Consider the following 18,116-nt stretch of genomic DNA (forward strand, 5'->3'; position numbering starts at 1 on the left):
TGACCAAAATAATTGTGATTATGATTCTTTCCATAATTGAGCAGCCCTAACGTGTGGTTCTGTTTGACAAATCTCAATCTTTGTGAAACTAGGCGCGCGGGGAACGAGCCTCATTTCCACTCGCACAGGATACATAAATGGATACAGACACGGCCCGAATCCTCCATTTTCATATCAGTGCTTCTGCCTGCTTCACTACTCACACAAAAGGTACAATTCTATGTATTTGTGCCATATTGTTTGATATTCTCTAACAAAGTAAGAGCACTTGTCGATCAACGCGGCAATTGTATTTCATCACAAATATCCACAAACGTCAGTAGTGGTATCTCAATCATCATCAAATGTCAGAAAGGTAATTAATGATTTAGTTTATAGCACACAAAAGGTTTCACAATAAAGGAAAATGTCATTAAATCAGCAGATGGAAATACAAGAATGCCTAATAAATTACACTAAATCTAACTGATTAGTGTGATCAACTTTACACCTCATTCTCATTGCAGGTTCTTCTTTTATATGTGTGTATGGGTAATGGAGTATCCATGTTGTTTGTGCGTATGCATCCTTTTACATCTGGCCCCTTATCTCTATTGCTCTACAACTGCTATTAACTTTCTACCAACCCCCTTTTCTCCTTTTTCATCCTCTTCTAACACTGATTGGTACTTCAAACATTTGCCTCTATTTCACTCTGTGTCTTACCCTGCTTGTCTTCTCGCTTATAATAAATTGCCTTTGTTAGTGGGTTAACTCAAAAGCATCAATAGTTAAAAAATTCTGTTACTTCCTGTCTGTCAGTATTTTTGTAGTTTAGTTGTCTTTACTATTTACTGAGACAATGAGCTCAAGATAAAATAAAAAACTATCAAGGTCTTAACTTGAATCAAAAAATATCACCTGTGAGTTAATCACACTCATAGAAAGACACCATTGGCAAGAAGCTGAAGGAGGTAATTTCCAATAATAGCAATAAATTGCAACCATCAACCATAACAGCAACTCAAGACTTCGGCACTTCTGCTAAATTACCCCTCCATTACGATGCATATAGCCTGCTGTCCAGTGACTATAACACCCACATCTTATTGCACAACAATGCAAGATGGGGTGTGAAAGCTAACAGCAACAGTCAGGCGATCAAACTGCTGCTGCTGTATGAGCAATGGGTTGTGAAAAAAAGATTCCAATACTGTCCTTGTGTTTACGTCAGAGTGCAACACCCCACACCACCCACCGACAATGCTTCATGTAAGTGTGTGTGTAGGCCATTCAGGCTACAACTCAATAGGGCACAGCCATCTGAAGAAGGAGTACATTAGTCACTTTGTTCACACTCACTCTCTCACACACACTCACTCTCACACATAATCACTCTCACACAGACAGACACACACTCAGACAGACACACACACACACACACACACACACACACACACACAGTACAGCCTTACCGATCACATACCCTGCCTCACATGTTGACATGTCTGCTGACATTCTTTCGTTGTACGCATGAACCAAAACATCACAGACAAATCGAGGCCCTGAGCATTGATGTCATGTCAGTGTTAAACAAAAGTAGACATGGATTGAAATGGAGTGAGGAAGGCTTTTCTCTACTTCCGTTGTCTGTCTTTGAAAAACAATGTCCACTCTGTATCCCTCTTCTTGTCTCAACGCTTGTCAAGAGTGCTTTCTTCTCTTGTTCCTTGCCCACATGCAATTATTTCTGCTATTCTCCTTCACTCTTCCAGTATCTGTCGTATCTTCACAACTCTCTTTTCACATGGATCAACCATTCCCCTCTCTCGTCCTGTTTTTCTAATCTCTCCAACACAAAGCCATCCTCTGCTCTCCCTACTTTGCTCACCTGTCTCCCTCTCTTCTATTTCACAGCAAAAGTCTACTTCTTATTAATTCATTCTTGTCTATTATTTAAAAAACTAAAAAATCTTGTTGTGTGGATTTAGAAAGAAGTGAGCTTATCAGACCCCTCATTTCTACAACTTGCTTAAACCAAGTTGAATTGTACTGGATACAGGTATATACATCTTAATCATTTTTGTAAACGTTTCAAGAAAAATTCAACTTTAAGGGCTCAAAAATACCCAAAAGTTGATTTAACAGCTGGATATTTTTTGCAGAGTTCTTTCTTTGTTTCTTTCTCATGCCAGAGACATTGTTCAGTTATTCTGGCAAAGAACTGGAGGACAAGAGTACTTTAAGAAGTCAAATCAAATTCCCTCCCTTCTAATCCTACCTTCACATCTGCTTTGCAAAAATTTCTTTACCTTGTTTTAGTTCTCCTTTCCTCACACAATCCTTTTCCTGTTCCTTCTCTTCCCTCTTTGTTTTCTGGCCTCTTTCATCTTCCCATGCATTCCACTGTCTATTTATTTGTTTCCTACCTTCACAGCTGCTGTGTCCCTCCTCGTAACCGGCGCTGCAGCTGCACTTCCCAATGGGTACCAGCCATTCTCCCTCGGCGCTGCAATGCATCCTGGGAGGGCTGTCAGCATCAACCTCAGAGTTGTTGACGCAGGTGCCGCGCACTTCTACCAGCGTGGCAAAGGCCGCCTCAGCCACCGTGTCGGAGAACACTGCCAGGTTCTGCACAGTTGCAAGGCAGCGTTTGTAGTACACTCGCACGGCCACTAGGGCCACGCAGGCGCCGACGTCCTGGAAAGCCAGGTGGAAGCCCTTGCGGTTGAGGTGGCCAATCTCACGCACCTCTGTGTTCAGTTTCATCTTTCTTTCACCCAGGTCACCCTGCGTGAAGCTCTCATCGGCAGCAATGGTGTCAATCTTGGTGTAGCGGTCCTCTCGTGTCACACCCCCGAGGTCCCTGTCCGACTCGACGTAGAGGAGGTTGAAGGTCTCTTTGCACGTGCCCGCCACACCGGGGATGCTGTTGCAGTCGCGCAGCGTGAACTGGAGCTCCACAAAAATGCGCTGGCCCCCTCGGCGCGCCACCCAGCCTGTCTGCAGCCAGTTGTTCTGCTGCGTGGGCTCCATTACGTTGCACACCTGGTACGTCCGGATAGGCTTGTACTTCTCATCTACACCACTTATCTCCTCCCACTGGAAAGATGGAGGCAGGTGGGGAGGGGAAAAGGAAGGAGAGAGGGACAACAAAGAGAAATGGAGGTGGAGGTATAGAGAAGAGGATGAGAGGAGAGAAGGAGAACAAAAGGAACAGAGGACAGGGAAAGTACGGTTAAAACAACAGAAGAAAAAAACAGGAGTGAAGGGATAATATGAGGGAGTGAAAAGACAGAAAACAAAGTAAAGTGAGGTGGGCGGGAGACAACACAGATAATGAAAAGGAAAGTCAAAAGTCAGAGAAAGAAAGAATACAGTCAGTACAGATTAACAGTCTAATGACATAATCTGATGAATGTGTGTGTGGGTTTCGAAAAAAGCATTCACACTCAAATTCTTTATGAACGTCACAGAGAAAATGACAAACTGCACTACCTCAGTCTTTAAATCAGCCTAGGGTGGTGTTAGCTGAAAGAATGGGTCAGACCTTGTCGGCTTTTCCAGCCGGTCTCTTTTCATCGCCACCGTTAGTCAAGGGAAGGTAGTATGACTTGGGTAGAGAATTCCTCTTCCCAGCTTTATGTTTATGTCATTCCTTACTTGTGAGATTATTTTCATAATTGTTATTACACGTTTACGTAAAAAACATAGCTTTTGTGTGTCAAAAAGGTGTGGTTGGCCATGTGAAGAGTTTGTGTCTGTTAGATTTTTAACAATGCATGACTGTATGAAGATTATAGTCATATAATGGAGAGGGACTTGCTTTTGTATAAAATTAAACATAAGATTTAGCTCGCAAAACTGCCTCACCACTCAAAAAACTTCCATACAGTCACTTAGTATGCCCTATAATGAACTATTTAGTATTTTCTATTTCCTTTTTAAGAAAATTTGCAGTATAAAGCAAGTGAGAAAAACCCTTTTATCTGACACATTGGATGATGATGATTACAACTCCATGTCACCATTTGAAATATTGACATTAAGTCGGACTTGACAAAAATTAAAAGTAAACTAAACACGAAATGCGAAGCTCTCACTCTGCTGCACATACATATGCATACACACACAAAGCAGACAGTAAAAATAGATGATATGTGATAGTCATGTGATAAACGACACTGATGCCAAGGTGACTAAATCAAAGTGGATGCAATGTGTTCTCTCTGTGTGCTATTGGTGACGGCAGTTGAGCCAAACAAGAACATTAATCTGTTCAATTAAGCTTTGCATGTGATCCATCAGCCACCTCAAGCTGCCAGTGAGTCAACACAATCTACACTAAACAGTATGTGTACACTGCTGTTTATATAATAGACACCTTGGGTTTGTTGCACATTAAAAAAGGCCAACGTCCAGGTGGGAAGTGGGCGACAAACTGCTTTGGCAGCAGTAAATTCTTTAAAAAGGGCTCTGGCCTTTGTCTTGCATAACTTAGTGCTAAGGTTTTTACAAGCCAAATCGATTGATACGGAGGGGGGGCATTCATCTGTGGCAGCATATCTGTGTCTGGGTTTGGGCACTGCAGTATCCAAACCTGCATAAGAAACATTGATTAATGATAATGATGAGCTGTGGACTGTGAGAGAAGAAAACGCTTGAGAAAGGGAAAGGAATGATGAGTAGGAGAAGTAGAAACAGCATGAACAGAACAGGAGGATGAATAGGGGTGGTCTGGGCCAGATGTTAAGCAAGCAGCTGTGTTGTGGAGCCGAGCGAGTGAACAAGCACGTGTGCAAACAAATAAAGAAAAATACAGACGATAATGAAAATGCAAGTAAGCGCACTTACTCCATTGGGGGGATAGGATGTCCATCCCAGCTCTGCCTGAGTCTCTTTAGAATTCAGCAGCACCACTGCAGGAAATAAAGAGGAAAAAACAAACAGAGAAGCACTTTAGGTCAATTTAGAAAGGATTATAGAGCCTGTTTGTATTTATTTTATCTTGTCAGTGTAAATAGGTTTGTCAATAGTGTGCCATGAGTGCATGTCAACAAAGCATGTTAAAGACTAACTCTAATAAAGAAAGAGTGGTCTTCAGTTTACAAGTCTAACAATGTAAGTGCAACATGACATGTAACATTTGGAATAATGAAAGTAAGCCATTAACACAGAGGCAGGCCTGTCAAAATCTGGTGAAGGTGAACGTATCCTTTGATAAGTGCATTAATGCCATCTGCTGAGGACTTAAGCAGGACAAAGAGCTTTCCATCATCCTCTGGCTTCAGCAGTAAAAAAATACCAGACGCCGCAAACAAAACACGACAGAGCACCACAGAGCTTTCAGAACAAGCCAAGAGACACCGAGTTCCCTCGGTTAGCTTTCAATGGTGGCTCTGTGGTCTACAGTTTGTGTTTTCCTTTCAGCACCATGGACAGGGAGCAAGCGCAAGCTTTGAGTGTGTTTTTAGCACCACGGGCAGCTACACAAAAAAATACAGGGGCATGAAGCTCTGAGAAAGCGCTGTGCAATGCTACTTTAGTTGCCTAAATAAAAGACACAGCCCGGAGAAGTGTCCTAAAAGGACATAAGGAGATGAGTTGACCTAAACATTTTTCCATGCTCAAGTATTTATTGTTTCTATTAGAAGTGATCTTACCACAATATCAATGGTAGAACACAACTACACTTACTCTATTACTGACTTTAAGTAATAAAGTAAGTAAGTAACAAATTTGAGGTACTTTACTTGAGTTTTTTCTGTGTTATGTTACTTATACTTCACTATGTTTTCAGAAACAAAACTTTGAGTATCTTTATTTTTGATAATTAAGTACATCTTGTTCATTGTTTCATCTATACTTTAACTTACATTATATACAATACATAATCCAAGGCTGCGACTAATGTTTAATGATTAATTAATTTAAATTGAGTTGATTGTTCATTTCATAATTTAGTCTATAACTAAAAGTCAGTATATATAAGTCAGAACTTTGTTTTTTAAATTCCAATAACAATCTTTTGTCCAACTTGTAGCCCAAAACACCAAAACATTCTTGAAATAGAAGTAGAGCAGAAACAATTAATTGGATGGTCGGCCAAACTGTTAATCTGCAACTATTCACATTTTTTGTTTTTTGTGAGGGTGTTATACTTTATGTACCTTGCAGTATGGCTGTAAACTGAAAAGGTTTGTTTTAAAATGTTGGTCAGATAAGTACATTTTTAATGACAATTTTTCATAATTTTTCATTTCATATATAAAGAGTATGACGTGATTATTCAAGAGAATATTCATCAGATTAATCACTTATAAAACTAGTCTTCAGTTGCAGTTATGTTGTAGTACTACTACTTTCAATTGAGTACAAGATCTGAATATGTCCATCACTGAAAAAATATACGTAGTTACAGTGAGGCATCGCCAAGTACTTCCTGTTCAAAAGTTGGTATAGCAATCAAAGAGCCACAGTTCACTAGTCAAATTCATGTCTTGGAGCAGTCTGGAGTAAGATTGGCCATTTCAAACTCAGAAGTATGCGGCAGGGGTACATGAAAGCCATCATCAGCACATTTATCTTAATCTATAATGTAATATCAACATCTGTAGCAACATATGGTGAGCTGCATTACCGCCTCATTTTTAAAGGATTTTGCTGATAATAAAGTTACCCATGCTTTAAGCTTGTCGGCTTAAAAAGACACTCTCCTGTAACACACACACACACACACACACACACACACACACAGATACACACACACACACACACACACACACACACACACACACACACAAACACACACAGACACACACACAGAGACACAAAGACATACACAAACACACACACACACACAAACACAGTATTCCAAACACCTACAGCCCTGAGGTAATAAGAGTCTGACACCTAGACAAAACCATTTTTTTCAGCACTGCAAAGACTGTTTTCTTTCATCCTAAAAAAAAAACGCTACCTTCACTCTTGTATTTCAGTGTGTTACTTTGTTTTAACTTTAGTTTTCTATATCAAGTTTTAACCATTTTAGGAGCCTTGAAAGGGCTCTCAAAAATAAACCTGTGTTACACAGTCTAGAGTGGGCAGTAGACTGCTTGACAAGTAACCAGTTCTTCTCATCTTAAGCATTGCTTGAATTCTTAAAAAAAAAAAAAAAAACTTTGATCCGATACCCATTGCTGCATAACAAATATTTGGCCATATCGACTTTACAGTAAAAACCAAGCACATGGACCAGCTGGTGGGCAAAGAGTAGAAACCTTCGCAGTCTGACTCAGCCTGTGGGCTAAGATGTGGCGGCTAAGACCTGTAATGTTGCTGACTCACGCTCTGACAAGGAGGCTAGGGACTTTGACACGAGATGTGCTCATGTACCAAAAGGGAAGTACAATCTTTAATGTTTTCCAGTTGCAAGGAGAAGCAAGTGTCAAAACAAACCTGTCAATACATTGGCTGAACTTTTTAAAAATAACCTGCATATTACTTGCAGAAAAAACAATCATATATATATATCATCTCAGAATATTTTATCAGATGTGTTATTCTTTTATTTTTGTTTTATCCCAAGGCCATGACTCCATCCGCTTAGGGAAAGAATTATTAATACAAGGTTACATAAACGCAATTCTCCTTTTTTTTAAAAGAAAAAAGGAGATTTGCTCTTTAGTGTCGCCCTTAAGAGTTCAATGAGAATGACTAGATTTGGAGGGGGTGGGTTTTTGGCTAGCGTGCAGGAAAAGTCTCGCTGGACCATGATAGATCCTTTACTAAACACTTAACTTTATTTTATTTTTCTGGGGGGCTAACACTGCCGGGTGCCCAAAGCATGGGTTCTGTGGTTAGCTGATAACATAGAGGCATTTGGAGAAGATTAGAGTGGGAGAAGCCAAGGATGGTGGAGAGACACAGAGAAAAGGCTGAGGTGGGAGCTGAAGAGAGCCGACGAGTAAATAATCAGTGGAAGAGGGTGAAGAGAAGCAAAAAAGAGAGCCAATTTGAAAGAAAGACAAAAAAACTCAAGTCGGCAAGAGAGAAAGAGGCCCATAAAATACAAATAAATGAACACTGCGGGCAACACACAGTGGGATCCGTGTGCCTTAGTGAGCAGTCAGTCAGAGAGATACTCAGAGGACAAAGTTGGCACTATGATCACACACTGAACACATAAGTCCTGTAATCACAGCCTAGTTAGACAGACTAATGGGCCTTTGGGGGCAGGAAGGAGAGAGAAATACAGAGAGACAGATAAGAGAAAGAGTGACAAAGAGACAAAAAAGTTAAGAAGGAAAACCAAAGCAGGCGAAGCAAGGGTCACTAAAAAAGGGGAAAAAGTTAGAGTAAGAAACACGTGACAAAGAAACAAAAGCTCTCTGCCCATGGCTCCAAGAGCCGTGACAAATTAGCTACTAAACACCAAATTTCAAAAGGTTGTTACATAAATAATTGCCCATCATTATAGGGACAATGTGGATCTGTGAGCTAATTCTGGGTTTTTTGTCTGTTTGGCCTCAGCCCCATGTACACATTAGGACACACAAGACAAGGCTGACTTTTATCACTAATAGATAAAACACAGTCCCAGCCAGACGACAGATTACATATAAACAGAAAAGCAGTCTAGTCTAATTTCACTTTACATGGGGAGCTTATGTAGAGAGAGCCTTTATTACTTCAAGAAAAAAAAAAAACTTGCTTGTGTTTTGATGTAAAAATGAGAAGACAGTATCAAAGAGCTTTTATCAGAACGTCTGAAAGAGTAGACTAAAAAAACATTCTGAAAAAGAATAAATTAATACGACATGGCACAAAAACCGCCGCCCATAATGGAGCAAAGGCTTTCTTGATACCTATCTTGAAAGTCATAACTGTAGCAAACTTAGTCTAGTTTTTGCCATGTATTAAATGACTTGTCCAACCTAGGTAAGACGTATCCTACAGCCCTCGGGTCAAGTTTTTCAAGTATTTAAGGGGTTTTAAGAGCTACCAATGTTAAGGCTTCTCATTCTTTCTGTCAAAACTAAGTGTGTGTGCGCAACTCTTTAAATACGTTAACAAATGAAATGAGTAAAGGCAGACTCCCAAGGACAAATATTTCTCTACTCAGATATTCTCTATCTGAATAGAGAAAAAAAAGTGCAGAGAGAACATGATCAACATAAATGATAAACAAAAGATATGTATAAATAGTGTACGACATTCTGTCAAACACAAAACAATCTTTCTCTGTTGAAACACAGCTGATGACTATAAAATGTGGCGCATAAGTATATTCTTACAAATGCAGATGGTTTAAATCCCTCCCAGTGAGAGAGCCTCATTTTATAATTTGCCTCGGTAGTGTTCCATAGCTTAATGGCAGGATTAACTCGGGCATTTGTTGTCCTCACAGCGATCTGCGGGCAACTCATCAGCCAGCCTACACCAAGGTAGACCACGGGGCTCAGGAAGCCCAACCTTTCCAAAGAGAGAGCACCCAGACAGGGATAAACACAAGCCAGTGATGCTCCTCTGGGACAACTATTGTCCAGTCATTATTCTTCTTATACAACAGGAGAGTGGAGGAGAAACTGTGACTTCAAATGGCATGAAGAAAACATTATTATAACAACTTTAATAAGAAAAGTAGGCTAGTATCTAGTAGCTACAAAATAAGTCAACTGTCTTGAGAGACAGATGGTGAACAGAAATTTAGCTAGGTATCCAATCGCTAAACAATATGGATTGAGAACCATTTTAAAGACTAGTTAGCAAATGTAAAATGAAAGGTAGACAGGTACGTACACCTGAGTATTAGCAGGGGTTAGTTTGTTGATCTCCAAGGAGAGACTGGTTCTTCACTTTCCCACTGAACTGAAATATTGAAGCAGAAGCACCCTTCAGGCTGGTTGGGATTTACACTCTTGGTAGAGGACACTGGAGCAGGCTAGGAACATGGGACTTGGAGGGCCTGAATCTCAGCACTTTATATGAAAAATGATCTTCCTGTTTGCTACACCACCCTGCTGCTCAAAGACGTGGGAGGGAAGATAATATATAGTTCAACAGAAGCAATACAGTAATGCTTCTGTAGGACCGATAAAAAAGGATAAATGGATGGGGATATAAAGTGTCGCATAAAAAAACAAAAACAGGCACATAAAAGACAAATGCTGTGTATAAGCGGACACACACACAAATCAGGAACACAAACACACCGGCACACACACTACCTTCTGAGACAAAGGGTATCAGCAAACTCTTTGTCCCTCTAACACACAGACAGACTCTCACACACACAGACCATAATCGCAGTTCTAACAGCAGAGCACATTAACTTCAAACAGGGCTCTCCTTTTAACAGAGTCATTAAACTTTCATACTGTGACATACTGTAGTGAGACTGGACTGTCCGCTCTCTAAAGCCCAAGATGCAATTACCTACATGATGCATGACAATGAGGCAAACACCTAAATGCTATCATGTTTCTCTTATCTTTACAATGTGCGTGATCTTTCTGTTTTATTAATTGTAAGTCTATAAAAAAGTAGTAAAAAGTGCCCATCATAAGTTCCCACAGCTGATTGGAATGTAATTAAATTGCTTGTTTTGCCCAACCAACAGTCAAAGCCCCCAAAAATATAAAATTTATAATTTAAGTGATAAGAAACCAATCTTGACATTTAAGTAATTGGAACCATGCATGCAGAACTGTTTTTTCAGTAAATACAGCCTTGTAATGTACATGTTTTTCGATATTTTGGATTTTAGACTATTTGAAGCAAATAAATGTGCCATTCTTGTCTGTGTCATTACTTTGGAATACCCAGTTATGTTTGCTCTGAAAAATGTGTAATAAAACATAGTAAAAGTAATAATTGCATTAAAAAGGAATATAATGAAATATGACCCAACGTGCATGTAAGCTCTTGTTTAGCAAGCCAGCGTTGTGGGCTGTAATAGAGGGACTAATGCTGGGTTTTCAGTTTTGTGTGTAAGAATGTCTATTCTGTAGGTTGATGATAAAGCTGCTAATCCTCTCAAAGCTTTATATGGCATGGTAAAATCCTGAAATCCATGCTTGCTTGCAGTAGAAGCCGGTGTACAGATAGGAAAACCGGCGTTTTATGGTCATAATTCTTCTTTTTTACTAACAAAATGAACACTTTCTTTGGCTTGCTTTTTGGGCAGACGAGGAAAAAGGTAGGCTGCAATAACTGAGAAGTGCAGCAAAGCAGTCAAGGTTTCAGCAATGACAGTATGGAATGAATTTCTACAAAAAAGATGCAAAGAAACTTTACCTATCAAGGCAAAATCTCAATGGAAGCAAACACAACAGGTGCTGTTCAGAAGTCCCTCTTGCTGTTATTCTAGTGCCTTGATGACAGCAACAACCTTTATGAATTCAACCCTCGAGCCAAGATACAGTACATAACATGGTACATAATGTCCATGGCGCTCTCATGTCCCTCTCTGTCCCCAGCATATCATTTCTCATTCTAATCACTTTCCGACCTTCTTTCCTCATCTCCTCCCCCTGTAATTCTAAGCTTTTCCTCCCCGTTTCCCCTTCTCTCTACCTCACTTGCAGTGCCAGTCTTGAATCTGAATGACCACCTGTTAAGGCAAATCGCTTCCAGGGGGAATAAAGCGAGCGTGTGTATGCATGTTTGTGTGCGCTTGAGGGATTGAAAGAAAAGAGTCATTGAGTTAGTCAGAGAGACTGCAAAAGCAAAGAGTGTGTTTGAGAAAAAAAAAAATAGTAGGAGGAAAAAGCTAAATTCTGGCAAGAAGTGAGGACTGACTGTAAATAGAAAACTAAAATGAGAACGGCAGGTTTAGTCAGGCACCTGAGGAAGAAAAAGATGCTATTAAAGTTATACCTGCTGCTACTGAATAAATACACACCTGCGGGGTGTTTGTATTGCAATAAGTTTCCAAGGAGTAAATATTCCATCCTTTGTATTTCCCAGACGACACAGGAATAAGGAATGAGAGTGATAGAGAAATTGGGAACCTAACGGAAAACAGAACAAAAGCAAGAGACAGAGCAAAAGACACAGAGAGAAGCATAGAGACACCAGAGGCCTAAGGAACTTATTTTCATTTGTAGGGTCTTGTAAAAGGTTGTAATTGGTTGTCTGGATTGATAAAGTGGGAGCGCTGAGAGCACTGTCAGGTCTTATTGTTACGACAGAGTGGCTGCAAGGTGCAGGCCTGAGAACAGTGCTTTACTGGTAACTAGACTGGAAGTCAACTTCTGCACAGAAGAGCAAGGAAACATACAGCAAAGACTGAGGAAAAGATTAAGAAAGATTTAGAAAGAGATGGGGTGATATACTGTATGTATTGTTAGATTTTTTTCTGAAACAACTGCACTTATTAAAGAATGTCTCAGGTTACATTTAGGACAGAAATACCCTATTCTCTTCTGTATCTGTTGGCTCAGGTTCAGAAAATCCAATTTAGCAAAGGGATGAGCCATTTAAAGGGACGAGTGGACCACGCAAATAGAACCTATTTAAAGGATGGAAAGAATGGTAAGTGAAGGGACAAACGCAGATACCAGCTCAGGAACAGTCACAGCACTAAAAGCAAAGTGCTGAAAATAAAACCAGGCAAACATGCTGGTAAAAGCAGATAAAAATAAAAAAAGAGAAGAGATGGACTGGAGTGAGAGGAAAAAAAAAGATGATGAAAGTACTACTTAAATATAGACACAATGTATCCACCATACTGGAATGACTCAGCTCACAGTTTTTCGGTCATGGCCTTGCTGCCAATAGAGTCTGCCGGGCTGGGTGCCAAAACAAATACATTGGTGACAGTAATGGGCCAAATCATATACATGAAATATAGGAACTGACAGTTGATTCATACTGTTGCCTCTTTATCATGTAAAGCATTAGACATGACACAAATAATTTACTTCTAAAAAGAACAATTTGTGTGACATCAGTAGTTTTAATAGAGGCAGCAATGTGGAGCTCCAAAGGGGCTTTATTCACTGATAGCTGGTTCCTGAACGATATCCTTGCATAAAACAACTCGCCTGCAGCGCTCTACTAAAACTAAAAAAGAGACATCCTTGTAGTATATGTTCATTTTCAAGGCTTTGTACAGGGAATACATCTGCCATCTCTTCCGATGAATGCGTGATCGTCTTTCCCTTCTACAAGACAAGACTGGGAATAGCAATGATTTGTCAAAAAGTGCAACCTTGCTGCCTTAGAAGTAAATTACTGTAGGCAGAGAGAATATCCCCCGGCAGAGAAGGAAAGAGGGCTATGTTTGTTTGCTTGGTTAGTGTAGAAAGATGTAAATTTCTTCTGCTTCAAAGTTGTTTCATATCCGACACACAAAGATACAGATATATCTAACATATCACCCCATCCCCATGTGACAAGCATGCATTTCTTGGTAGTGTTGCTGAGTCTTCTAGTCTATATCCACAATGTTCTACTTTCGGGATTGCCCCGTTGCCGGAACGGAAATTCCGTCGGATTTCACTCATTTAGGCCGGATATCCGTGACTCTGAGCTTTCTTTGTGTTGACATTTTAAACTCTGGTCAATTTCTGAGGACTATGGTTAACTGCTCCTCAGACCTCTGCAGGGTAAATCCAGACAGCTAGCTAGACTATCTGTCCAACCTGAGTTTTCTGTTGCACAACTAAAACAACTTTTGAACGTACACATGTTCCACCAAAACAAGTTCCTTCCCGACGCTTTTTTTGCAGCGGTGCGAGACTAACAATCACCCAGTGGGTGACAATCCTTGGGTGACAATGTTATTTGTGCCTCTACAGTCCCTTAAAATTATTAGACTAGATTGTGAATAGCAAAGATTTGTCAAAAAAATGCAACCTTGCTGCCTTTAAAGCAAAATCAAAAGCATCGTAGTGACAATGTTTTCATTCCACTATAGGACAAGGCCAATAAGAGGGCTTTTGAAAAACAATAGACCTTTTACATTACATGTCATTTAGCTGACGCTTTTATCCAAAGCGACTTACAATTGCTATATATCAGAGGCCGCACAGAGAGAAGAAATAGGGGTTAAGTGTATTGTTCAGGGACACATTGGTTGATTTGTCGCAGTGAGAATGGAATCTGGATCTCCCATACCAAAGGCATGTGTCATATCCACTGCGCTATTAACACCACCTTGAGATGCACTTGTTAAATAGTTTTAATAAAATAAGTTTGAAAATTAAATAAGTTTTGTCCCCAAATAACACCTATTTAACACTTTAAAAGAAGTAACAATTTCCAATGTGTTTTTATTAAGTAACAAGTATGATTATGATTTCCTCTGGCTCTTATGCAACCAGATATCCATGTGTTATGGTGTACATGCCCTATTTAAGGACGTTAAGAAAATCTGCAGTGAGTATGCATATATGTGGTGCTCAGTGAGCCAGCTTTAAATGTGCATGCATAATACAAGTGCTCAAAGAGTCGATGGCTACACACTTTGGGAGGATGAGAGCATATAGGCTGCATCTTTTCATTACAGATGAAAACTAGTTGAATTAACTCAAGTGGGGTATGAAGGTGTAAACAGATGGATGGCTAGAGAATGAATGAAGTGTTAGATCACTTTGCACAACAAATAAAGAATGTTGCTTTATAACAGTCCGTACCAAATTAAAAATATTACTTTTGATATTGATATAACTCTCAAAAGATTCTAAAAACTCTAGACTGAAAATGTCCATAAAAGCAGATTTAACAGAGGGAAGCAAATCTTCCCTCTTGCAATGAAACACAAACACACACACACACACACAAATATATACTCTATTGTAACTATATTCTCTTGTCAAAGTGACAAGCTCCAAACTTTTTAAGTGTATAAGACTTAGTTATGCATGGTTTGCATAAGACAAGTTTCAAATGTCCTAAACAAAATGGCATGCGTGGCATTCTGCTCACAAAAACACGCACACCCTTATGGTGGGTGTTAAATGCACTTCTACAGGTTAGTACAAGCCAAATATGTGCATGCATTATATAATTGAACTTGCATCAGCATATGTTATGTCATGCATGATTGGGCTTAAAACTTTGAATGCCAGCATTTATCAGATATATGTTCACAACTGTACGCCTGTGTGTTTAAATTCCCATACATACAAAGCCCTGCTTTGAATTATGGGAAGGCCTTACTTGCAAGCTTTTCAGAGGACTGTTAAATAATGGAAGTGTGTATCTTTGCACTGTGCCACTACTTCCTCCAACTTCTGCTTTAGACTCTCCTCAGTCCAGCCAGCCAGGCAACCGGCAGACTGCATTATTTAACTAGACACTCATTCAGGCCACTACCTCGAATACAGCCTGCCAGGGCCTTATAGTTTGATGTCAGTGCGACAGAGAGAACACATGGTAAGACAGGGAGGGTAAAAAGAGAGGATCATGGTGTGCAAGACGTGAATCAAATGTTTTTGTTTTTCTTCTTCTCCTTTTAACACCTCATCCGTTGTGTCATCTCCCTCTATGCAACCCTTACTAGAAGTGCAGAACTCTTCATCCCCTTTCTCCTTCCTTTCTCTGATTACATCCATTTTCCACTCACCTGCCTTCACCTTTTTCCTTCTTTCTGCCCTCCCTTTTCTGCTATTCACCCTCCCTTGCTCCCTGCATCCTTCCCTCCATCCCTGTCTCTTATTCATAACGGACCGAAGAAAGGGGAGGGCAGAGCAGAGCAGTTACATAAGTCCAGAAGGTTTTGTGCTGACTTTGTTTTCCCTCTGGTTCAATTTGAGAACCACTTTAGATTAAATTAGGTCGTCTTCTTCCACATTCACCTCTCCTCATCTCTTTTATTCTCCCTCCCCATACACGCCCCCTCTGTCTTATATTCACTGACCGGTGAAAGAAGGAGAAGCACCTGCAGCCGTGCTTATGTGCACAGAGCAAACTGTAGGGGTCAAAATGCATATACAACCATATCCACAACAGCCTGTGCCCCCTAACTAATTTGATGCACATCTCTAACATATCTTATAGTGTTCCTCCAAGTTCATTTTTCTCCTGACTACAGGCTGCACTCACCTTGGGTTCAAAGTGAACTAAAGAAATAAATGAACACACACACACGACACAGACTGTGTTACAGAGACATAACAGCGTTCATTTTCTCCGTCCTATCTTTCCATAGTGCACTGCATAGCAAACACCACAACGAGCAGAAGTAAACAAAACACCTCATCTAGTCACTGAAAAAACACATGCATATCAACAACATTGCTTTACAGAAAATTAAGCTTTAAAAGCAGCTTCATAGAGAGATTATGCCTCTGTATGAAACCATGGGCGAAGCAGCAAGCCCCCCCCAAACTATTTCTGCAGTGGCACAGGACCATTGCTTACAAAGCACTTCTATTGCGATCAGAACCTTCAATTTCAGAAAGCCCTGACTGTGTTATTCAGGACATATAAATGTATCCCAAAATGGCAAGAGGTGGTGCAATATGCTTGCCACATTCAACTCAGGACTTAGGAAATATATATCACTTTTACCAACCTAACAAACAGCAACAACATCAACAGGTCTCAGACGCAGCTACTGTAGCCTGTTGTTCATCTTTAATTGATGATGACTGCTGCCCCCCCACTGGAAATGGAAATGCTAGATGTGCCTCCAGCAGGAACTTTATTCTACATCAGAAGTCACCAGAGACCACTGGCAGGCTGGTAAAAATGTAACATAGTGACTGGAAATTATTGGGTAAAAGTTTGAAGAAAGCCCGATTATATAAGGAGGGTTTCCCCCAGGGTGTTGGTTAGCGGTGGTGTCAATTGTTGCTCTAGACCAAGACCAAGCCAGACCAAGCCAAAGCAAGCCAAGCTCAATAGATTCAAGATTGAGCATTGATCTGTGGAGTCTGCTCTGTATTTTCTCTGCACAATAGACGTGACCAACGGGCCAAGTTCAAATGACTCTGTACGCAATTGGATAGTAGATAGTGGCTTCTCTTACAAAAACCTTTGCCAAAGTGCCTTCTACTAAATATAGGTAGAGAGAACATCCACTACCAGAAAAGGAAAGAGGGCTATGCTTGCTTGGTTACTTTAAATACATTTTAAATGTTCCTAAACATTTATTCTGGTCAAGGTATCAGTCTTTCCGCAAGCAACAGCAAGCAGTTATGTGGAAAGGTGTAGATTTCTTCTGCTTGCAAACTTGTTTCATATCTGACACACCAAAATAGAGCTATATCTAACAAATCACCCCATCCCCCTACCTTGCTCAACTCGATCTTCTTGGGTGTTATATTTTGTACCTCAACACCCCCTTCAATCTCAAGCGTTTCCCTGGAGGTAAAACCATAGGTTATAGGTAAAAGCATATTTGCATCTATATATGTATATACATATAAAGCACACACACATACACAGTACACACTTTGTATCATTACCTTGTCTCCAGGCTTCTGTCTTACCCTTACTCTCCCCTCCCTCCATGAACAGTAATGTAAAAAACCTTTGCTTCTATATGAGCAGGCTGCTGGGCGGCCTTCCATCCTCTAATAGTCTCACATCAACTCATTTCAAATACCCTCTGTCTTATGGCCATGACAGCAGTATAATGTTTTCAAAATGCGGGAGTTAAAGTAGGTTAATACATATGCATTAGCCATCTGGTGAGTAGGACAGTCAGAGTGGATTATTTCACATTTAAGAATGAGATAACCTTACTTTAAGCCTACTTAATGTTATGCTTAAACCTCTTTTTAGGATGTGTGCTCCACTGATGCAATGTTTTAGAATACATTAAAAAAACGTAAATGCACTATAAAGAAATCCCCAGATTCTGTGACAATACATTTTAGAATGACTCTCTGATTGCTTTACAAAATGAAAAAGATCTATTAAAAAAAACGAGCACACGCACAACCAAAGTTAACTGAATGGCTAGAGACACCAAGGATAAAAAGAGAATGATGTTTTTTTGTAATTTGGGTGAACTAATCCTTTAAGCTTTATAACAGTACTAAATTATCCTTAATAAATCCTTAATATATTACAATATCAGTCAACATATTGACATGTCACCACGTCCAGCTTGTTCCTTACTGAAGGCTTTGAGCAGAGCTTTCTAGCTCTTGAGGCATATTAGCCACTTCTGTGTAATT

At 40.0% G+C, this 18,116-nt stretch overlaps 1 protein-coding gene across 1 annotated transcript in view; it reads right to left on the reverse strand.

The window, feature by feature from the left end:
- The window catches only part of epha10 (EPH receptor A10), a 144,331-nt gene that overhangs the window by 102,399 nt on the left and 23,816 nt on the right, over positions 1-18,116 (reverse strand). Inside the window, exons 2-3 of the mRNA XM_032535193.1 lie at positions 4,834-4,898; positions 2,409-3,081 (exon numbers count right to left, since the gene is read on the reverse strand). Coding sequence (XP_032391084.1) covers positions 2,409-3,081; positions 4,834-4,898 — 738 coding nt within the window. The remainder of the gene's footprint in view (positions 1-2,408; positions 3,082-4,833; positions 4,899-18,116) is intronic.

This window comes from Etheostoma spectabile, chromosome 14, assembly GCF_008692095.1.
Source record: "Etheostoma spectabile isolate EspeVRDwgs_2016 chromosome 14, UIUC_Espe_1.0, whole genome shotgun sequence".
Taxonomy (NCBI): Eukaryota; Metazoa; Chordata; class Actinopteri; order Perciformes; family Percidae; genus Etheostoma; species Etheostoma spectabile.